Source organism: Ylistrum balloti, unplaced genomic scaffold (genome assembly GCF_031769215.1).
Source record: "Ylistrum balloti isolate Yb309-2 unplaced genomic scaffold, AGI_CSIRO_Ybal_v1 Utg369802, whole genome shotgun sequence".
Lineage (NCBI taxonomy): Eukaryota > Metazoa > Mollusca > Bivalvia > Pectinida > Pectinidae > Ylistrum > Ylistrum balloti.
The window spans coordinates 1891329-1915836 of NW_026781979.1; the positions used below are offsets into that span (position 1 = coordinate 1891329).

Sequence of the window (24508 nt, forward strand, 5' to 3'; positions counted from 1 at the left end):
AAAATTGTTGATGTACCAAAGATTGACAATTTTATATCTATGGACAATTGTGAAAATTAGGGTGATATATTAATGTATGTAACATCAACAGTATAAATTTTTTTTTAAAAACCTCTTTGCTACGATCGCAGTAAAATGTATAGTGTTCTTGAACTCCACATATCTGTCATTAATGGGCAACCATGCACATGTATGTGAAATATGCGGACATATATAATACACGACCATGATCACATTTTATTGATGGATTTATCGTCAGAAACCAGTGGATCAGTCTCAGATCCATTCCTTTCTGGTGATGTCTTACCCTTCCGTAGCCGTCTGTTTATGTTGCATTCCTAGAAGATATAAATAAATAAATAAATTATTTAAAATCAAAATTAGCATATGACGTAAATAGACAAGCTTATTATAATACTACTGTGTCTTTAAAAAATAACACTTTTGTTGGTCAACTATAATTATCACTTGTGTATTTTTGTACAGTTTCGTCACGTTCTGATAAAAGCCGAATATGTATATAAGATATCATTCACGATCTATAATATAATATACCCTGCATATTACGTTAATGATATATCACTTTCTCTCACATTACAAATAGCTAACCTAAAATACTATGTCCTTAAACACTGTATATTTATCATTATTCTCCCTTTTCCTTGATTTGAAAAGAATTCCTTATACCTGAAACTGCTATGCAATCATTATCAGAAGTGGCATTGGGTACTGAACTGCTTTCGTTTGACATTCATCGTGGCAACGTGCTTTTTTTGTTTTTTTGTTTTTTTTGTTTTTTTTTTTTTACTAATTTTCGTTTTATGCAGTTTGCATTCGTAATGCCCGCAGTTTAATGGACATATCTATCATTTTAAATTTTTGTCTTATGCGAAAAGGCATACTCAGTTCGTTTACATGTATTTGCAATATCTCTAAGCCGTTGGCATTTCATGAGCTAAACACCGTGGTTACAGTTCTCCCTCCCGCTATTTCTCTTACTTTATTTGTAAACGCTATATTTGAGTTTGACATTTAGCGCACGACATAGCGAGATCATTTTGCAACCTTGCTACGGAGCTGTCGCAGACAGCTAAACCATACTGATTAATATAAACATCATGTTAATTTATACCCTGTCTTGAATTTCTTCACTGCTTATCTTATTTGCAATTTTGGATTGGGATACTAAATCGTTTCAAGGTTCGTGTAAAGGATGGAAAGCCACTTGTTGCATGTAGCAAACACAGTTGATAATTGTGAAGCAGGCTTTCTCGTGACATTGGAATGAAGAATAGCTCTGGAGGATCTTGTTGATTATTCCATAAGTGAAGCCTTGAATATTAATTAAATGTATTTGACGGATACTCAAGATGCAGGCTTACATGCTGACTCATGATTGTATGTCAGAATAATACCGGGACCGAGACCCTAAAGACACTAACTGTCTAATGCCAGGTTATAGCTGCGACAGGAGATGGACTTACCGATCGAATGTCGGATACATTCATGAATACCGCACTTATGAACGACACTGCACTGAGACAGGCGAACATCAGCAACATGTAACGGTACTTCTGGAGTCGAACGTCAACGTCTTTCCTGATGACCAAATCAGATCATTCACACAATTAACGGTGTCATAGATGATATACGGGAAATTCTGTTTTAGGCCCATTAATTCGATAAAATAACATTTCACTAGTTACATTGGCGTTTGTGATAATCAAACATCAAATTATGACATTCAAAGAACAAGAACCTTACATATAAAAATGCCACATTAAGAGAAAAATGGAAGCATTATTATCTACGAATAAAAGAAGGATGAAATTCGGAACAACAAAATGATATCCGAAACTCTAACATTCATTTAAAATGCGTATTTTCAAAATTGAGCCTATATAGGAAAAAACAAGATATTGATAAAAGTTGAAATAGTAATCCAACTTACTCCTCTTCGTGTCCCAGTATCGTGCCCACAACGAGAGCAGACAGTCCCATGCCTATCCCCATACTACTAGAGGCCAGACCAGCTGCTGTTCCATAGGAGGTCGGAGGAATCATAGACATCATAACTTGCCACAATATTATCTACAAACAAAGGGATTTCCTATTACACTTGTTTCGTATTATTTTTAAATTATCCCCTATCTTAAACAAGAATTACCTCTCTTTTTACGTTTTGATATTTCGCTCCTATCATCACCGAAGAGTTTCAATGTTTACTATTATTGAAAAGGCAGCTAATTTTCGGGTGTTTAATTCTAAACTATTTTGGAGAATGAAATACAATAAAACCGCGAATAAAGGATTAATTTAAAATTCAAATTATTTTAAAAAATAAATGTCCATATCATGATTTTCGCATACGTTTTGCATCAAGATTTTCATAAAAACCGCAAAAGTTTTAGCCAACGAAAAACAACTTTTTCTGTGAGAGTACTTTTTCATAAAGTTATATTCATGAGTAATATTTTCGGTAGTGTCTTTATTATAATATCTAAAGATAAAGCTCATCACAAGAATATTTATCAATATAAAGATCTGTATTCTACGTCAACTTACAGTCCTATACATAAAATACAACAATGATTGATTCAATGTCATCTACATCCAACGGTCTTGTTTTACATCAATGAATAATTATGTTTGAAATTTATTTCTAGATATATTTCTAGGGAACATAATTCTAAATACGAAGGTGACAGCGTAACAGAAAATTAAAGAGCGTCAGCATATTTTAGTAGTTGACAATGACCACGATATGTTAGAGAGTAGCCGTCATGGCAGGTCTACTGTCGATTTATACCCTAATTCTGCTTATATATAGTCAGCTCCCATTGTATGACCTATAAATTCAGGTTACTATTTCATGTAGACAAGTACGTTATCAAACGAATAATAACAATTATAATAAAATTTCACATTATCCAGATTTAATCAGAACAATTATAATAAAAGTTTGAATTATCCAGATCTAATCAGAACAATTATAATAAAAGTTTGAATTATCCAGATCTAATCAGAACAATTATAATAAAAGTTTGAATTATCCAGATCTAATCGGGACAATTATAATAAAAGTTTGAATTATCCAGATCTAATAGGAACAATTATAATAAAAGTTTGAATTATCCAGATCTAATCGGAACAATTATAATAAAAGTTTGAATTATCCAGATCTAATCCGAACAATTAAAATAAAAGTTTGAATTATCCAGATCTAATCCGAACAATTAAAATAAAAGTTTGAATTATCCAGATCTAATCGGGACAATTATAATAAAAGTTTGAATTATCCAGATCTAATCAGAACAATTATAATAAAAGTTTGAATTATCCAGATCTGATCAGAACAATTATATTAAAAGTTTGAATTATCCAGATCTAATCCGAACAATTATAATAAAAGTTTGAATTATCCAGATCTAATCAGAACAATTATAATAAAGGTTTGAATTATCCAGATCTGATCAGAACAATTATATTAAAAGTTTGAATTATCCAGATCTAATCCGAACAATTATAATAAAAGTTTGAATTATCCAGATCTAATCGGGACAATTATAATAAAAGTTTGAATTATCCAGATCTAATCAGAACAATTATATTAAAAGTTTGAATTATCCAGATCTAATCGGGACAATTATAATAAAAGTTTGAATTATCCAGATCTAATCGGGACAATTATAATAAAAGTTTGAATTATCCAGATCTAATCAGAACAATTATATTAAAAGTTTGAATTATCCAGATCTAATCGGGACAATTATAATAAAAGTTTGAATTATCCAGATCTGATCAGAACAATTATAATAAAAGTTTGAATTATCCAGATCTAATCCGAACAATTATAATAAAGGTTTGAATTATCCAGATCTGATCAGAACAATTATATTAAAAGTTTGAATTATCCAGATCTAATCGGGACAATTATAATAAAAGTTTGAATTATCCAGATCTAATCAGAACAATTATATTAAAAGTTTGAATTATCCAGATCTAATCGGGACAATTATAATAAAAGTTTGAATTATCCAGATCTAATCCGAACAATTATAATAAAAGTTTGAATTATCCAGATCTAATCCGAACAATTATAATAAAAGTTTGAATTATCCAGATCTAATGCGAACAATTATAATAAAAGTTTGAATTATCCAGATCTAATGCGAACAATTATAATAAAAGTTTGAATTATCCAGATCTAATCCGAACAATTATAATAAAAGTTTGAATTATCCAGATCTAATCGGGACAATTATAATAAAAGTTTGAATTATCCAGATCTAATCAGAACAATTATAATAGAAGTTTGAATTATCCAGATCTAATCAGAACAATTATAATAAAAGTTTGAATTATCCAGATCTAATCGGGAACAATTATAATAAAAGTTTGAATTATCCAGATCTAATCCGAACAATTATAATAAAAGTTTGAATTATCCAGATCTAATCAGAACAATTATAATAAAGGTTTGAATTATCCAGATCTAATCCGAACAATTATAATAAAAGTTTGAATTATCCAGATCTAATCAGAACAATTATAATAGAAGTTTGAATTATCCAGATCTAATCGGGACAATTATAATAAAAGTTTGAATTATCCAGATCTAATCAGAACAATTATATTAAAAGTTTGAATTATCCAGATCTAATCGGGACAATTATAATAAAAGTTTGAATTATCCAGATCTGATCAGAACAATTATAATAAAAGTTTGAATTATCCAGATATAATCAGAACAATTATAATAAAAGTTTGAATTATCCAGATCTAATCGGGACAATTATAATAAAAGTTTGAATTATCCAGATCTAATCAGAACAATTATAATAAAAGTTTGAATTATCCAGATCTAATCGGGACAATTATAATAAAAGTTTGAATTATCCAGATCTAATCCGAACAATTATAATAGAAGTTTGAATTATCCAGATCTAATCCGAACAATTATAATAAAAGTTTGAATTATCCAGATCTAATGCGAACAATTATAATAAATGTTTGAATTATCCAGATCTAATCGGGACAATTATAATAAAAGTTTGAATTATCCAGATCTAATGCGAACAATTATAATAAAAGTTTGAATTATCCAGATCTAATCGGGACAATTATAATAAAAGTTTGAATTATCGGGACAATTATAATAAAAGTTTGAATTAGATCTGATCAGAACAATTATAATAAAAGTTTGAATTATCCAGATTTAATCAGAACAATTATAATAAAAGTTTGAATTATCCAGATCTAATGCGAACAATTATAATAAATGTTTGAATTATCCAGATCTAATGCGAACAATTATAATAAATGTTTGAATTATCCAGATCTAATCCGAACAATTATAATAAAGGTTTGAATTATCCAGATCTAATCGGGACAATTATAATAAAAGTTTGAATTATCCAGATATAATCGGGACAATTATAATAAAAGTTTGAATTATCCAGATCTAATCAAAACAATTATAATAAAAGTTTGAATTATCCAGATCTAATCAGAGCAACATGTTGATTCCAATTTACATAGCGATTGTAAACGCTGCACTTTATTTTTTAATTCCTAAGGTTCAATCATCTCCTGATCTACATACAGGAATAAAAACAAACAGCAAAAATATGTATTTTGCAAACATCATTTCATGTGTATTGCGGGAAAAAATCAATGTGCTGGGTATCACGTTGAGAAAGATAATTGATAATTGCATTTTATTCTATCAGAGTTATGTCCCTTTAAACAATTTTAAACCAGAATGAGGTGCTAATTTTTGCTAACACAACCGACTGTAACTCATTTCACTGATTAATGAATATATAAATTATATCTTAGAACTGATCTTACAGGTCAACACATCACTATCTAAGTTAGTAAAAGTAAAAGTATTTTCCTGAAATATTAATTCTTAGCAGTTCTTTATTATGAATGTGTATTCTGTACAATAAATAGTAAAGAATACAAGGTTCACATCAGTACAAATTCATTTAAATAGTCGATTGGTAACTGATACATTACATACATACAAGGTAAGGGAGACTTTACCGCATTACAGTTAAACGTCACTCCTATCCATATGGACATAACTAGTGGCGACACCTGGGACACATAAGCGAGCGTCAGATACGCTGGTATGGTCAGTAAGGCTGCCGTCATTCCTACAATTCCATGGCAGTCCAGCTTCTCCTGCAGGCAAGAAATGGACATCAGAGCATGTCAACAATGACAAGATGCGCCACTGAAGTCTTTAACAGTTATATAACATCAAATGTTCTTAATCTAAATTTTGAGAATTTTTCCGACCACTTTTTTATGTCTCAATCCTATGTTTCAAAATTTCAATAAACATTTAGAGTCACTACCGGGTCCAAGAAAGAATGAACTAGCTTTATATGCAATTAAATTTTTTAACGTATAACATTACATTTTATGTGTATATTTGTGTAAAATGTAAATTAAGCATACAGTATATACGACCAGAGGAGTTTGTATAATTCAGAGCTTACATGTTAAAACTCCTATTTAATATCATCTGTATTTGCTTCACTGTTTTTCATCATTACCCAAATTTGTAACAGTCTGTATTTGTGTTGTACGCTTTAGTCTCAAATAACTATGTAACTTAGTTGACAATGGGAACTTCCAAAGGTCGTATCAAAAGCCAGATTCTAGTTTCGTAATACTGTATAGCATGCCAATGAGAAAACTTGACTGTACAGGTAATATACTGCTTGAGAAAGTACTGATAAAATGAAAGAAAGACTGCTCAGTAAAATAAGATATCCGAACTTTCAATTGCCACATCATAGATAATGCCACGCTTCAGAATTGTACTTAAAATTGTTCTTAAACTATTCGATTTGTGAAAACTACAAAATTGAACGAATTATGGGGCTAATACACCTCATCATTTCATTCTTACTTTTCTTTCGATCACTTTGGATGTTCCTCATTCGCCTTTCAGGTTTAAAATTTGACCTTTTGATTATTATTTACTGTATCTAACCCTAAGATTGTATCAAAAGGTGTCATTCACTAGTGTGTTTTTTGTACAATGTAGACTGATGTCAGAAAAAGGATACTTCTAAATATGAACATAAGATATGCCTAGTATTCTGGTATGCAGAATTAAAATTTGACAGGTGTTCATATTCTAGAAATTATCGATAGCATGATTATAGGGACACCACGCGCGTTAATATCTATTACCATTATTTTGCCAAGTATCGGAGCCAACAACGACACATCGTACACGGCACCATTGATGTATGAGGCATCAGTCTTCGAGTAACCATAACGGTCCTGGAAAAACTTTCTACAAAAAATCATTAATGCTAGCTTTAAATACATCCATAAAACAAACAATTGATAATAATTTGAATAGATATCTTTGATCATGATCAAATATGGCATTATAATTCAAGGGTGTTATTTTCATGAAACAACACTTTCAAAGACCGGAACTCACGTTGCATTCGAGACAAAGGGAATGACAGAACTATAAAAACAGGTCAGCATCACGATCAGATACCAGTAGGAAGATGGAAAACTCTTTAGATCTGCAAGTCTCTGTAAACAGTTAAAATACGGATAATAATGCAAGATTGCAACTAAAAATAAGGATTTTGTGCTTTAACTCTCTGTAAATAGCAAACGTATGTTTCATCGATAATCGCCATTCTGCAACCTTATCAGATACATTTATGTCTCCATACGTTTCATTCAGTACAATGTCTTTTCATTTTGCACTCTTTAGGATAGAGTTTAATGTTATCCTTGTTGTACACATTCATACATTTTTTTCTTTTTGATTTATTTTTATGGAATCATGCTTTCCCTTACAGAAACTAAGTGTACAGATTCACATGTAATGATAATCTTAGCACCCTCTTTAGAAGTAAACCAGCAAAGACCATACTGACATATAAATAGAATCTTAATTAACATTAAAATTCAATGAAGCTGGGAATATATAAGAAAAAAAATTAACATGAACATTTTTCTGTATTTTCTGTGTTATCTTGTTATTAAGATGTATTTTTTGAGCTAGCTTTTTCAGAATGCTTGCTGTTTTATTATGAACCCATGAAAGTCTGAATTGTTATACCCACTATTGGCTTAGATTCCATCTGTTTGCGCGCCTCCTCGTCCAGTTGTTTGGTTCCAATCCAGTCAAGGACGGCCAGACAGATACCAGCTATCAAACCGGTACAACAGACGAACACACCTATTTCAAAAGTATGTTATTATCATTACAGTGTGACGTGTCTTACCTATTGATATCTTGCGTATACACGGATGATGCTTAAATACAAAGAGTCCGTACGGAATGAATGTATATAAACGTCTATTGTTATAGGTAACAATATTTGTTGGTTGAATTTACATAGGTTTCCAAATATGACCTTTGTTTTTTAACGTACACGATATGAACTTAGTGACATGATATTATGGGATAAATTTGAGCCTTTCTTCATACAGAAGTTCTCAAGATATGGTATTGTTTCAGAATGTGGAGCGACGGAACGAGCAAACAGACGGACATGGGTAAAATATTTGCATGCCATAAAATGCTTGGTATGAAAACAATTTGATTATTATTAACGTCAAAATAATTTGATTTTGCCATAAGTTAAAACGCGAGATAAGAGTTTGATATATATCGATGGCACTATTAAATTATTACTTACCTATCCACAGACTCCAGGGTAGTCCGAACCACTGCGCCATGTTAGCGGTGAGAAAGAAGTTGAGGACGTTACCAGACCTAATAGTGAAGATGAGGAAACTAACAGGTAACACACTGTTGTCTCTAAACCAGAAGGATACCACCCGATTCTGTAAAACTTGAAAAGAACTAGACATTAGAATTGCAACATGTAGTACTTTGAGAATAATACAAGTGTTCCGGAAGAGGAAGCATTTTCTGCTTCACCGACAACCCCAGCAAATACAAGCCAACTCAGGTAATGTTATGATCTAAAAAAATAAAGAAATCAAATAAAATAGGTTAGTAATAATGAAATACCATGCATATCGAACATGGCAATTTTTTATCGGATGCAAAAAAATTGACCCCAGATGGGATTATTGTATCAATGATAGTTTGCCAACATGTCGGTTTATGCCAAGGAAAGTGTGACAGCGTCTCTTGTTTCATCGTATATATACCTCTTCCAGGTCCTGTGCCAAAGCCGAGTGTCATTCTGCCAATAAGCATAAGAGGAAACATATAGGAGGAACCTCTAACGGCCGGTGAGCCAGCCAGGGCGAACAGCACCATACCCGCGGAGAATATCGCTGGGATTAACACGGCAGAGGCTGTAAGTAAAGCGAAATGATGGAATCAGTATTGTGTAACTATATATAGAAAGAAAAACCTCACATGTCACAGTTTCATACATTGTCCCTGTTATTGGGTTTACCCTACCTCTGTTTCCTATCTTGTCTATGAAGTACCCTCCTGGTATCGAGACAGCCGCCGACCTGAAAAATGCAAACTTCCAAATTAAGGAACTACTTATCCAGAAAATATTACTTATGAAGATACGAAACGGCGTGTCTCATGGAGTCTAACCTATAACTACATATTATTAGCCTTAAACTAAACGGAACTTCTACTAGCAACGCCAGTAACCGCCGCTGGAACGACAACGTCTTCAGGAAAGGAAGGACTGCGGATGTTGTTGACGTACAAACGCGATTTCATATTTTGCCCTAGTTTTATTGACTTTGGGTTTGGGTTATGATTGTGTTGACATTTATGTATTGTCTTGTTGTTGTTTTTTTAATGGTACCTGTTTTAAAATGTACAATACTCATGCAAAAATGAATAGTTGTCAATGGTCAATATCAGAAACTTGTACTAACTTTGTATTGAGAGACAACAAAATACTAATTATACTGAAATTGTCATTCAGACTCAACGTTGATAAAAGGAGGATAGAATATGATCGAAAGACAACTGTACACGAAGACAATTCAAGAGATTAAAGGGGGATGAATAAGCATCTTCTAGTTCATTAGCAGCACCAGTCATGTGTTAAAGGAGTACAAAGTTAACAACAAAGAAATCAACAGGCGTACTAAGGAGTATTTAACATACCTCACTTCATACCGAAACAGAGACCACGATGTCACTACTGCAATGAAGATATTGGTACTTGCTTATGTTCATGAAAACTATTGCTCCGCAGTTACAGAATACTTACGTCCATGACAGGACAGAAAATAAGAGGTTGTATTTCTGTGGTCCCAGGCCTAGACATTCTTCACAACAAGTCACATTGGCAGGCTCAGAGGAGTTGTATTGTGTGCAGTTAGAAACCTGAACATGACATGGAACAATACTAAATTCATAGAACATAACTTTTTTTACTGACAAAAATCTATCGTCTGACATTATTAGATACATTCATCATCAACATCATAAATGGACCCACCAACAGTCACAAAAATTGAAACTGAAGTATCCTTCCGAAAGAGTTGACAAATTAGCATCACGAAGGCAGGAATTAAAGTAAAATATTGCCTACGATTAGAAAACTATGATAGATAAGCAGTAATTGATGTTTCCTTACTCCTGATCCCTGGATATCGGCCTGAAGAGCACTGGGTACGCCGATATTGTAGTAACATCCTAAAGCCAGGAGACAGTCACACACCAGGATAAGATAACGCCACCTCCCTTACAGATAGACAGTTAAGAATTAATCTATTGAAAAACGTTCTGGTACTTTGATTACAGCATAAATCTTTAATATAAGGAAATGTAAATAAAAGCTGACACTTTGTTTTACATTTCACAATAACAGCTTATCCCGACGTCATTAGTAAATCATTGATTTAAACTTCATTTCAAAATATATATAAATAAATACATGAGTTTATGTATATGCGTGTATATATATGTATAAGTGCATTTGGTGGCAAATGATATATGAATATTTGCAACAACAGCTAAGAGAAATGTCTAATATTCCCTTTGATTACCTTCAGTTCTATTAACCTGAACACTTTCAGCTTTCTTTATGGCGGTCATCTAATGCAATAATTTTGTATCATGAGTATGATAGAATGATACATCTCAAAATGATGTTGGTATAACAAGATTTATAGGATTCTAGGTTATATAAGTTTATCGACATACGTCCTCAACACTACTTACATTCATGTATTTTCATATCACCGTTCTTAGGTCCTTCGTCATGGATTATTATAATCTTTCCTGCGAACAAAATCGACGTATCGATAATTATAATTGTCTTAATCGACGCGAAAATTATCCGTATCAAGTTTTCAAACAAGAGCTTCTTCCTTGGTCTCAGAGGTTATATTTCTCAAGAAATAATTTTGTAAATCAGTCCTGCAAATCTGCCAAAAGTCATCTATGCCTTGATATGTACGAAGAAAATTATGTCTACTTTGTTCTCCTGACAGAGTTTGCGTTGATGGGGTAAGAAAACTTACCAGTAAGCTTGGTTTGAAGAAGACAAATATATGAGGTCTCGTTCCGATCTGAACAGTTGTCTTTACAGTTGTTAACTATAACGATCGTATACAAGTTCCGTTTTGTTATGAATTAATATATGTAGGAAAATTCAGATATGAATATGTATAGGAAAATCCTGCAGCAACATCTAGGATTAAACCTAAGTATCCAGGTATGATTCTGAAGACTGTGACACTGTTATAAAACTGTTTACTTCTCAGAATTAATCATTGGCAGTTTAGTGATAACCAACGGTCTATTAAAATACCGTTAATGTCTTGTCATACAATTAAGTTTTTCCTCAAAAATATCCCATCATGAACTCTCTTAAGGATTTTCGAACTATTGTTTAAAGGAAGATGTATAGTGTGGTAAAAGGTTATGTTTTCCAATTACCCACTGAATAAGATCCATAACGCTATGTATTTTTCTGAAGAAATTTGCTTTAAATTATCTACAATTTGCACGAAAACGACATCAATGTCTAAACAAGTAATTTCGTTTTTCTGGTATTGTTTAAGTAGTTTTCCAATATCAGCTCCATGAATACTCTAATGACTTCTTGTACGGCAGTGTTTGATAGGTAACTATATATAGATGTGAGATATGACTGCTGGACGTAGCACATACTGCAGGCAATATGTATATCTGTAATTCATATCTTATAGAAGTAACAAGGTAGATGTTGAACGGAAAGGAACATCACGAGTTGTAATATACAAAGAAACCTAAGCTAAAGTAACCTACCTCTGTGATACAATTTCAGAATCGTTTGCCGATGGGTTCATCAATAAGTGTTTATCTTTCAATCCATTTAAAAGTTATTTCTGTTCTGTCATCTCACTGGTCTGATAGAAACTGTACCACCATCCATGTTACAGTGTAGTTTACGGAGATATGTGTCTCGCCACCTGGGTTAACAATCAGTATCTTTATCTCGTCTTCAACCCTATATATATAACGTTATCTATCTAAAAATAAACAGCGAGTGATCGGCATATGTAAAACACTGCATCCAGCATATAAAATAATTGAAATTATCAAAATTAACCATTGTTTTGTTTAAAGCATTGCAAGTCTAGAAGTAACTTTGGATACACATTGTATTGAGAAAGTCGTCTTTTTCTGGTGATACCGTAATATGTTATCGTGTCCCCGATACCCATCAATTTTTATACAAACAAGGTTATACGCTTTGTCTTTCACATAGAATGCAATATATTAAGTTGTTTTAGTTGTTATGTAATGTTGCCCCCGTATCTCAGTATTGCGGAATTCGATGTGTAAACAGTGAAATCGTGTATCTTGAACATGTTCTGTTTCCTTAACATGTTTGTGTTTGACAAATTAGTAAACATTGACGCTATGGGCTGACTTTCATTTTCTCAATGTTTTTGATTTGATGGGTACCTCAATGGATAACGGAAACAGTTATCTAGGACGATTTATAATAATATTGATTATATACGTTACAGTACCTTAAACACGCATTATGAGCTAAAATTTGATAAAACCAATAAGAAAGAAAAATAAATATTGCATCAGGAACCATTTTATTTGTTTGTTTTTTTCATATAAATATATATTGTAAAACATATCAACAGACACAAAGCACATAAAACAATAAATAATTAAGTGCTTACTTAACGCGTCACATGGCAGTCAGTTAGAGAGTAAATGAGATTCATATGGAAAGGTGGCATTGCTACATTTCATCGTACAGGCGAGTAAGGCATCATCTTATGAAGGTATGTGTAGTCCGGCCTCCTATTACGAAGTCCTGAATCCATTTAAGATATTTTTGTGTTCGAGTGTATATTCCGGGATGCCCTACCCTCGCACAACCTTCACCCCATGACGTCACTCCGACCAGTGTCCACTTGTGTCCACTGCTTGCTTTACATACAAGCGGACCTCCGGAATCTCCCTGAAAAAAAGAGTGTTTAAAGACTTTGAAGAGGAACGAAACTCAAACACATCGTTATCTCCCCTCAATGCATTAACAGAAACAGTTATCCTTGTCACCTTACAGTGACTTACCCTACAACTGTCCTTGTCACCTTACAGTGACATCCTACAACTGTCCTTGTCACCCTGCAGTGACTTAACCTACAACTGCCTTTGTCACCTTACAGTGATTTACCCTACAACTGTCCTTGTCACCCTGCAATGACTTACCCTACAACTGTCCTTGTCACCTTACAGTGACTTACCCTACAACTGTCCTTGTCACCTTACAGTGACTTACCCTACAACTGTCCTTGTCACCTTACAGTGATTTACCCTACAACTGTCCTTGTCACCCTGCAGTGACTTACCCTACAACTGTCCTTGTCACCCTGCAGTGACTTACCCTACAACTGTCCTTGTCACCTTGCAGTGACTTACCCTACAACTGTCCTTGTCACCTTACAGTGATTTACCCTACAACTGTCCTTGTCACCCTGCAGTGACTTACCCTACAACTGTCCTTGTCACCCTGCAGTGACTTACCCTACAACTGTCCTTGTCACCCTGCAGTGACTTTCCCTACAACTATCCTTGTCACCCTGCAGTGACTTACCCTACAACTGTCCTTGTCACCCTGCAGTGACTTACCCTACAACTGTCCTTGCCGCCGAAGTCATAACCAGCACACAGCATGTTATCCGTCACTCTGGAACCATAGAAGTGGCGACAGGCTGAGTTACGGTAGATTGGTAATCGGACTTGTCTGAGGACATCCTGATCACCTGTACCTATATCAAACAGGAAAAAAGAGGCTTATCCTGGTGTGTAAATTTAACTGATTATATTTCCAATCGCTCTTTAATGAAAAAAAAAAAGGTAAATTGGAATTACAATGTATTTTACGGTAAATGTCAACTACATGACTACGAACCTTCAGTTGCTCCCCATCCCGTAGCGTAACACCTGTGTCCACTTTCAAACTGTGTGTTGGCATCGCTCGGTAGACACACAGTGTTGACATGAGAGCTGTTCAGGTTTGCTGCCCCCACCAGGTGAAGGATTGCTATGTCATGTGCATGATGACCTTTTCTGTAGTCCTCATGAACTGTGACGCTCCGTACCCGAAAAGTCTGCTCCTGTTTTTCAGTTACGGACAAACGATGATCTCCCAAGACGACACGAATTTCATCCAAGCTTTGAAGGCTGTAAGATGAAGATCAGTGTAACCAAAATCGGAGAACAGTATTGTTTGCCATTTCCTTTAAACGATATGTTGATATTCATATTTATAGATATTTCATTAAAGTTATATATAATTTTTGAAAATGTCCATAACTGAATTTTTACATGTATAAATAAATATTAAATGGTGGCAATGAATATTGATTTGTTAATATATACTGCATAAAATTTTAAATGATAAATATAATTGTTGAACTACCTTTAGCATGGGTATGATATACAGGCAGTGATGGAGAAAAATCGCAGTATATATCTATATGTATGTTGTTTTTAAACCCGTACAGTAAGTTAGATAATTAAGAGAGGAATTTGTAGCGAAAAATGAGTGATTGTCTGTAAAAGATAAGATATATCTGTCATATCCGAAAAGTGTTGTCAAAATCTCTCTTTATACTAATGATTAACTGTGATAACTGAGATAAAGATACCTGTCATATCCTAAAAGTGTTGTCAAAATTTCTCTTTATTAGCAATCATTAACTGCTGAAAAATGAAACACATAAAGGTATATTTATTACCGAACTGATCATAATCTCGTGAAGTATTTTAGTAGTGTTTTATCGTGTATTTTATCAGATGTGGACACACGAGAAGGGCAGTTTTATTTTGATATTGTGATAATTTCTTTACAACTAAGTCTCTTTTCATTTCTTACAGTCAAACGCTAATGCAAAATGTACTGTAGTGAAATCGGCGTACCCTTAAGCTTTGGATGGACTTGTCGCATGTTTATCCTAATATACACGTACATTCGTACATTGTTCTAACGATACACCTTTATCTAAAGTTACAATCTTTATCATGTTTGATATTACTTTTACTTCGATACTCTTTGCTAAATGCATCTGCATTTTCATCAGAGTATATATATATATATATATATATATATATATATTATAGATATATATATGGATCTTTATGGATATTAATAACATGCATCTGCATTTTCGAGAAGTATATATATAATATATATATATATATTATATACATATATATATATATATATATGTGTGTGCTTTAGGTATAATAACAGCGTGCGTGCGAAATACTGTAACTAATGTGTGTGTGTGTGTGTGTGTGTGTGTGTGTGTGTGTGTGTGTCGCTACGGTAGATTTTATATGTGAATTTTATAAGTAAATATAGTATCTGTCTCTGAATTTAGAATAGTTGTAAATTTAGTAATTCAAGGTTAATTTGTGAAAAGCGAGGTCAAGACACTTTGATGTATAAAAAGTGCTATCGCACCATTTTTACGATGTAGTACTTTCGTTTGCTGTAAGTTTTGCAAGTGGTTCATAGTAGAGTTTGCTTATCTTTAAGATAAGGGTAAATGAATTATTAGAAGAGACATTTGCTGATTTCGAGTAAGCTATATTCTTCTATGACCTAATTGATAATATAGATAGTGTTATACCTGTCAAAACAATGTGCCGCGGTGATGACCCATTCCTCATGAATGAGTGTCCCTCCACAGAAGTGGTCATAACGCCCACTAGGTAGAATGACTCGAAGTGATATCTGCCAAGGCCAGCTCCCAGGATTGGCAGTTTGCCCACCAACAATCTTTCTTGACACGACCGGAATGTTCTGTATACCACAAGCTGAGAAAACAGCATTCCTGATAATATCTACCATTCCCCTGTTACAATGATTATTATGAAACAACTGTCCGAAGCCTTTAAAGGTTTTTTTCTATTATGTTTCCTTTAGTGCTTTTTTCCTATTTTTTCCTTATATAATACTTTTGCCAACCAAACCCAAAACATGCGATTGATTTTTTTTTAATTTAAAAAATATCTTTGCTCATAATTCAAAGTTTGTCGAATTATTTTTTGCTTTTTTGTTTTTGTTCTTAAAGAATCTTAAAACTTTATTTTTTATATATCATATTGGAATATGTCATCTAAATTGTCTGGCATACTATGTGCACTTAATTTGTTTGAAGTATTTACATGTGTTGTATAGAAGATTTGATAATATAGAAGTATCCTAATTCCCAGTATACACAATGTTATTTTTTAATTTTTAAATTTCTGTAATGTTTCTTGAAATATTCAATTTGTTGTCCCTCGTTTGATGATCTTAATATTTTGTAGTTTGGTAAGTGTTATCTAAAACTGATTTCAAATTTGTGTTTAAACATATTTTTTAAATTTGTTATCCACCATGAGATTTTCACATACATTGCGAAACTTTTTAAATATACATATCTAGCGGTACCTATTTATGGTTTTCTACCGGTACCCATATAATTATTTACAAAACATTCCAGTGTATTGCAACGTTTACCGTATTCAGAAATCCTTAAAGACTTTGCATACTAATCCACGTGAAATTAATACTGTTGTCTGTTAAATAATTCAACAAGCAGTTCATGGTCATTATAGACATGATAGCTGTTATACCAAACAGCACTTCTAGGGGAACTAAGTGTCTTTAGCACACATTTCTTTTTGTATTGTTTATACAGGTCAGGTACACTTACGTTTGTATGGGTAGCAGACGACACCAACATCCTCACTATGACGACAGTCATGGACAGCTAAACTGAAAAAGGGTATTCTGACATCAGACAAAATGCGACGTAAATGTAGATCTGAAGGACTTATAAGGTAGTCATGGCTGTACTTAAGATATAGATATAAATATATACAGATTCAATACTTACTTGTTTCTACGACAGTTCATCAGTGAGGTTTCGTTCCCAATACAGCTGACTTCGTCTAGCCAGATCTGTCCACGACCAGATCCGAAACTTTGCACAGACCGGGCGCCCCTGGCGACAGAACATAACCACCTTGTATAAGCTTTATGATAAAGTAACTAATATTGATGTACTAAGAATTAACACGTTTGTATTTTCAATCATGGTGAACAAGTCCTAAACAGTAACAAAACTTAGGCACACAAAAAACCCAAAGTTACATCTCGTAATTTGGAGCGCTGTCCCACTTTTGTACATCATGAACAAGTTAACTTTTTCTCATAAAAGACAATATTTGTTTTTCTATGTTTTCAAGAGCTTCACTAAATATGTCTTTACACACGTTTCGAAGCCGTTTGCTTTCCCTTTTCTCCAAATTTAAATCGTAAATATTTCATGCGGAAAAAAGGTTAAGGATTTGCAAATTTTGTAACATGTGCAATATCAGGAGGCCGTATGAAGATATAGTTACTCACTCGTATCCAAGATCGCGGCAAACAATGTTGGCTGCCGTGATATCGAACCCGTCATTACACACCGTGCCCCATATGTTGGCGTACTTGATTTCTAGTCTCCCCTCCCACGGGCCACCCCCGTTCATTAGACGGAACGGATCTGCAACCATTGGTAAACTGGTCGTCGCTGAAATGTTTAAGAGGTCCAAGGGCCTTAACGGTCACAAACGTTCAATAAAAGATTAAAAAAATCATCTTATGTCCATGATATTAACCAAGTTTAATTTATTTTAAAAAAATGTAATTTCATAATTATACCTAAAAAATAATTTTCTTTTACAAATTTTAGTAAGCTTTACTCCATCTTGGAGGAAATGCGACGACAACATGTCACCACAGTATGCAAATTTGGCAAATTACCCTAATCTCCTCCATCACCAACTTTTTAATTCTAACCAGTCTATGTCTTAAGAAGGATTGCAATATTTCAGTTAAATTGCCCCCCCCCTTTCTGGTATAACCCCTCAGGCCAATCAGTGTAATCAAGTGCATACCACTAAAGTATCATTACATACAAGTAATTCTTAGGGTGCAAATTGTTTTCAATAAAAATGTAAGAAATAATGATTTTTGAAATGTAATTTCCTGCGTAAACCATAATAAACTTTGTTCCCGAGAACAAATGTGAGGTCTTGGATTCATGAAATCTCAGGTTAATTTCATCCTCTTTGGCGCCGCTCATCAGTCACTGGGGTTATCCAGGGAGCGCACGCGCATACCATCAAATGGCCATCCCATAGAAATAGTTCCAATTGTGTTTTTATTACTTTCTATGACATGAAATTAGTCTCATCTCAGGCGACACGTATCAAATATTGCACAAACCAATATATATCAACATTTTTCAAAGTTTATCACCTTCTCTGACCTGAAAATTGACATCGTTTTTTTATAAATTTGACTTCAAAAGAGATGAACTGGGCAATGGGTTTGATTACATATGCGATTATTTTAGTACTTTGCAGAATACAGGGGCCTTACGTTCACATTGGTTTTCATCCGCATTGTCACCACAGTCATCCACGTAATTACACCGCCAGCGAGCAGGAATACAAGTATTAGACGTCGGACATCGGAACTGAGTCGAACTGCAGCGAGTGGACACTGTAACCAATGACAAATAATGATTTGTTACAATGGTTACACACAAAGCAGTTACAAATGAATTCTAAAAATAATGTACTGGTGATGGCACTGATGGTATATGTTATAGTAATCCACAACACCCTCTTGCAATTTCTATGATTCTTGTTTATTTATAAGTAGTTTATTACATTCAAAAAACCTAAATTTTACCAAAGCTGTCATTTCCATCAAATGTCTTTGTGTCGTTTGACGTTTCAAAATTTAATATTCCTAACAATTTTGAAAATATCACTCACCTGATGGACGCATAGGCCGAGGAACCTGACACTCGATACCTACGTCATCACTATGGGAACAGGTCTTATCTGAATGAAAATGTTCAAACATAAATAATTAAGCGGTCACGTCACTTGTGGGATTATTGTGTAACTGAAAAATTATATGTCGTTTTAGTTAGTTAAATTTTATATATTGTTACATTCGATGCACGTTTACTTTTTTCTTATGTGACGAACAACAGAAATATTTAGCGCGTAACACTCTATTTATAGAAACAGGTACATGTAATAATTGATATGTAAGTAAACGTTATCAAATCACCTATGGTTCTGGCACAGCGAGTAATAGCCGTCTCTCGTCCAGAGCATGCAATCCGCATTAGGTGTATGTGGTCAGTGCCTACGTCATATTGATCACGCTGAAAACATTTACATAATAATGGTTTTTGAATCGTGCTGCTCTTTAAACAAACATGTACAATATACGGGATGTTTTTTTTTCTTAAAAGATAATATCACCATGACACCCTGATATAACTACCTGTAATTGTGAAGTGACAACACCTGAAAATCCAAGATGTCGACAGGCCACCAATGCATCAGCGTCTGTCCATCCTTTATTACAGACCGTGCCCCACACACCATTGCCCTTGACCTCTAGTCTGCCACCGTATCTGTTTCCACCCACTAACCGTATTCTGTTCCATGCTAAAGCAACATAAACAACTACTTCAGATTCTGAAACGTGACGGTTCGGGTAATGCGTGTACCTTAATCGTGATCATATGAAGTGTGTTTACCGATTCTGCAAAGTTTGTTTGGAGGGAAAACAAAAATAATAAAATCCAAGATGTGAACTAAGGTCATTCAAAGAAATTTTAAAAAATCAAGTTAATGCGAGAACCATGGCATGTTTTTCCATCAAACGAATGAAAGCAAGAACAAAAACCCTAAAACAAACCTTTGAATGATATACTTTTTTCATTCATAGGTTGTGGTCGGGCCTCTAAGTATATGAAATATATCAACATCAACAAATGTTTGCGACGAAAAAGCGTAAGGGCAAAGTTAGAACACCGGAGCGGTTTACAGGGAGACCCTGGAAAGCACAAAGAGATTTAAAGCGGGTTTTCTGGAAGGTTAAACTTCACCTGATTCATCGACATCGATAACACCCGCCACATAGAGCGTCTCAGGAGGATAACCATCCCGAAAGGAACAAAGCCATCAGACAGACATCATCAACACAATCACCATACAGACATCATCAACACAATCACCAGACAGACATCATCAACAAACTCACCAGACAGACATCATCAACACAATCACCAGACAGAAATCATCTACATAATCACCAGACAGACATCATCAACAAACTCACCAGACAGACATCATCAACAAACTCACCAGACAGACATCATCAACAAACTCACCAGACAGACATCATCAACACAATCACATACAGACATCATCAACACAATCACCAGACAGACATCATCAACAAAGACATCATCAACACAATCACCAGACAGAAATCATCAACACAATCACCAGACAGACATCATCAACAAACTCACCAGATAGACATCATCAACACAATCACCAGACAGACATCATCAACAAACTCACCAGATAGACATCATCAACACAATCACCAGACATACATCATCAACAAAATCCCCAGTCAGATATCATCAACAAGGTAACCATGGGCTTTATATCGTAAAAAGAAATGATATACTTCCCATTGAGACCCTGATAAAGGCCATAGAACTCCTTTATAGCCTTATTATTACCTTTTTCTTTATTTTCTTGTTAGAACGTGTTTTAATTTTCTGTTTTTTGATGTCCATCCTCTGTGTGAAAAGACTTAACTGTTGTTTAGAAAAGGATAATGGTACGGACTTAATATACTTTAGACTAGCGGTATTATATAACCATAGAATTGTCTGTTTGCCAGTGAAACAGTTTTCCATAAAGGTCAAAAACGTTCTAAAACAAAATACTTTGATCAACTTGAACTTGAGCGTGAGATCGGCTTATCTGACATTGAGTGTCGGTCATTGTCCAAACAGAGACCTACCTACTGACAGAAATAGCTTCGCAGTTTGTGCTTCCGGTGCACTCAATGTACTCAGCTGATTGAAAATTCAGTCACGGCATTCATATCTAGATGATTAGATCTCTGACCACCATTACATGACCGAAAGAGTTGTATAATACATTTTTATATCAACAATTGGTTACAGCTATATAATTCAATGTGTGTTTTGACCAGTCAAGTTAATTATAAAGACATTGGGAAATATTAAATGGATAACAACAATGAATTTATGTTCTGGGAAATATTAAATGGATAACAACAATGAATTTATGTTCTTAGTTTTTATCCCTAAATGCTCTCTCTCTTATCATCCTAACATTAAATCAATGACGTTTTACTTTTGTGTTTTGCTTTGTAACGACACCAAGAAAAACATTAAGTTTCCCTAAACCATTTATTTTCAATGATTGTCGATACCCAGCATTTTCTAAGTCATACATTGAGTGTGATGTTTGTAATCAATCTGCATGTTACTTTCACCTTTTCTCATCATTTCTACTTACTACAATTGAAAATCGTACATTCGTACAAAATTTGATATCAAGTTTGATTTTTTTATACTTTTTATCTATAAATATAGACAGTATGTTGATAGTTGACGCGCAAGATCAATTTCTCACTCCACATTATTTATGTATTTGAAACATTTTGTTGAGTTTATTATCTGATAGGTGTCGTTCCAAAGTTCAGGTGCTGAAAATAATTATTGCCCTTCGAAAGCACCTGTTGTTCATGGGATTGTTTGTTATATATCACTGTTCCGGATACGTCCAAGACAAGTTGGTTAATCTTTTAAATATATTTTATTGAATAAATTTTGTTTTATTTCCGATGATACTGACTTTAATGGTAAGAACTGTAATTATCGTTGTGCGACAGAGATGCCTGGTGAATTCCAAAGAATTCCCTTTATATAGCTTATAAGGTGCATATTTGAGACGAATATACCTAACAAGAGTTTTGAAAATACTGAGTTCATATATAGTTATTGACATTTAACCACAACCAGCTTGTAACCAGCTTGAGTTCTCAAGTGATATTTCTAGCACCACCTGTTGTGAATTACTTTTCTGAAATGCACTATTAGAAAATGGTCTTTTAATGAATGAATGGATTTGTCTTACCAGTTCTAATTGTTTTATCCCATAAATCTGTCGTGTTGGTTAGGCCTTACAGAAATATATGAACAGGTAAATACAAATCAATTACGGGAATTCTCTTATTTAATTAAAAAAAAAACAATTAAAAAAACAAAAACCTTCCTTTTATGATTTTATGATTCCTTTATTAAGTTTTTTTTACCACAAACATATTTTATAATTATATAAATTTATAGTGCATTTAATAAAAGTTAAAACTACTTCGTTTTTAGTCCAGTTTGTCTTGCTGTTGTTATTTCATAGTTGAAGTAATTCATTCATATTCATTTTCACAAGGTCAAATTTTCAAAGACACTTAGAGATAAACCTCTTTAGGTCTACAGGTGTCCCTCTTATTGACACACCTTTTTGTTTGTAATTTTTTCATCCACCTGTAAACACGAGACATTTGTAGAATGTATGAACTATATACTTGATGATACTGCCTTTAACCAAGATCTAGGTTTCAATGATAGCTTTACGATTTCATCAATATCGCAAGTTCTAAGAGATTGTCTTACCTTCTGTTCGCTGGGCAGATTCGGACAGTCCAAAAACAGCTAAAATGAACACAATATTTACTTGCAAGGGATGCATCTCCTATAATTTCAAGTCACATTTACGTACAAATCTTTTCAGCATCAAACAGAAACTTAAACGCGCCTAAGTGGTTGTGTCCAGTTATAGATAAAAGTGAACTCGATGACACTGTGTACAGGATTGTTTGGACGAGCTTCACGTCTAGTGGTTATATGTGGACACGCAGACGTCACACTGTAAGTGACATATTACAAATTTTAAACCGTGGCCCATTACTTTGCCTTATTATCAGGGAATTGTATGCCAAATTTGTCGCCTACCTGGGAATTTAAGGGTGGGTATAAGAGATATGACGTCATCGTCCGGAAGGATTTTTGTGCCTGTTTTCTTCTATTACGTAGCATTACATTACGCCTAGGTTCAGAATACGTAACGTGATCAGTAATGTATAATTGATTTTGAATAATTGAAACTGAGATTCATCTTTTATAGTCATACTCCTTAGATACAGCCCATGTGCTGCTTATGTGCCTTTTTAGGGGCAATACCATCTGCCTTGTTGTGATGAAATTGTTTCTAGGCTAAAGACGAAAAAACGGTTCATTCTGCAATGCCCACCGCAGGAGGCAATATCAATACACACTATATTCACGTGTTAATATCTCAATGATTTGATTTCCGCCATGTCTAAAAATTTATTCTCCTTTGTGATATGAGTAAGTCCTCTTAATGCGAATGTTACTGGAGTCTTGATTTCGCTGTAATAACTTTCAGTCTCGCTTACCTGTATCAAACCCGACTTACGGTAAGTGTGCAATCTAAACGCCATCGAATTATTTTTATTCTGTTTACATCAGGAACTTATGGAAAAGATCTTTCATTTGGCTTTATACAATGTTTTATAACTATAATCTTGTGTTATGCAAACGAGTAAAAAGTGTTACTAAACAAACTATTGATTTGAAAACTTTTTAGTCTGTTGAAGAATATGGTGTAGAAATATCCTAGTGTTGTGTGTTTCGCATTCACGGAGTTCCAATAAACAATAAATAAATATATCTGTAAATGTTCCATCATCAAACATGATTAAGAGAAACTGTAGAAACACTTCCTACTGACAATAAATAATTTCTTTTTGGTTATAACAGTTTTCGGTAGAGATTAAGTCTTGTTAATCAAAATGTCCCGCACTCAATCTCTAGAAGATGACTCGATAAATGATAAACTGTATGATATGGATACAGAAACAAACTTCTCGCAGTTTAATGTCATCAATGAATTGACTTTCAGGGGGCATTTGACACTGTCTCGTCGAAGACCAGTAATTCAAATGCAAATACATGGTGCTATTAGCAACTGGAAAGCACTCTTCAAAACTCAGAAGTTTTGGCATCGATGCAGGATTTCTAGGGGTTTGAAGTCCTCAATATTAGCGATTCCACATGTTAT

General features: G+C 33.8%; 2 protein-coding genes and 1 pseudogene across 2 annotated transcripts; all 3 read right to left on the reverse strand.

The window, feature by feature from the left end:
* Window positions 1-230: 230 nt before the first annotated feature.
* LOC132544594 (major facilitator superfamily domain-containing protein 1-like) lies at window positions 231-8736 on the reverse strand. The gene is made up of 8 exons (XM_060208211.1): window positions 8697-8736; window positions 8118-8233; window positions 7475-7575; window positions 7216-7321; window positions 6052-6192; window positions 1952-2091; window positions 1485-1599; window positions 231-338 (listed from the first exon to the last, which is right to left on the reverse strand). Exons 1-8 carry the CDS (start codon window positions 8734-8736, stop codon window positions 231-233), a joined length of 867 nt encoding a protein of 288 aa, XP_060064194.1.
* A 1-nt stretch (window position 8737) lies between these two features.
* LOC132544544 (uncharacterized) lies at window positions 8738-11189 on the reverse strand (annotated as a pseudogene).
* Window positions 11190-13232: 2043 nt separating this feature from the next.
* LOC132544595 (neurotrypsin-like) lies at window positions 13233-23116 on the reverse strand. Its single transcript, XM_060208212.1, has 12 exons — window positions 23041-23116; window positions 19815-19981; window positions 19596-19692; window positions 19292-19360; window positions 18891-19013; window positions 17871-18036; window positions 17359-17466; window positions 17176-17237; window positions 16105-16291; window positions 14379-14650; window positions 14096-14235; window positions 13233-13424 (listed from the first exon to the last, which is right to left on the reverse strand). The coding sequence occupies exons 1-12, from the start codon at window positions 23114-23116 to the stop codon at window positions 13233-13235; spliced, it is 1659 nt and encodes a 552-aa protein (XP_060064195.1).
* Between the last annotated feature and the right edge of the window lie 1392 nt (window positions 23117-24508).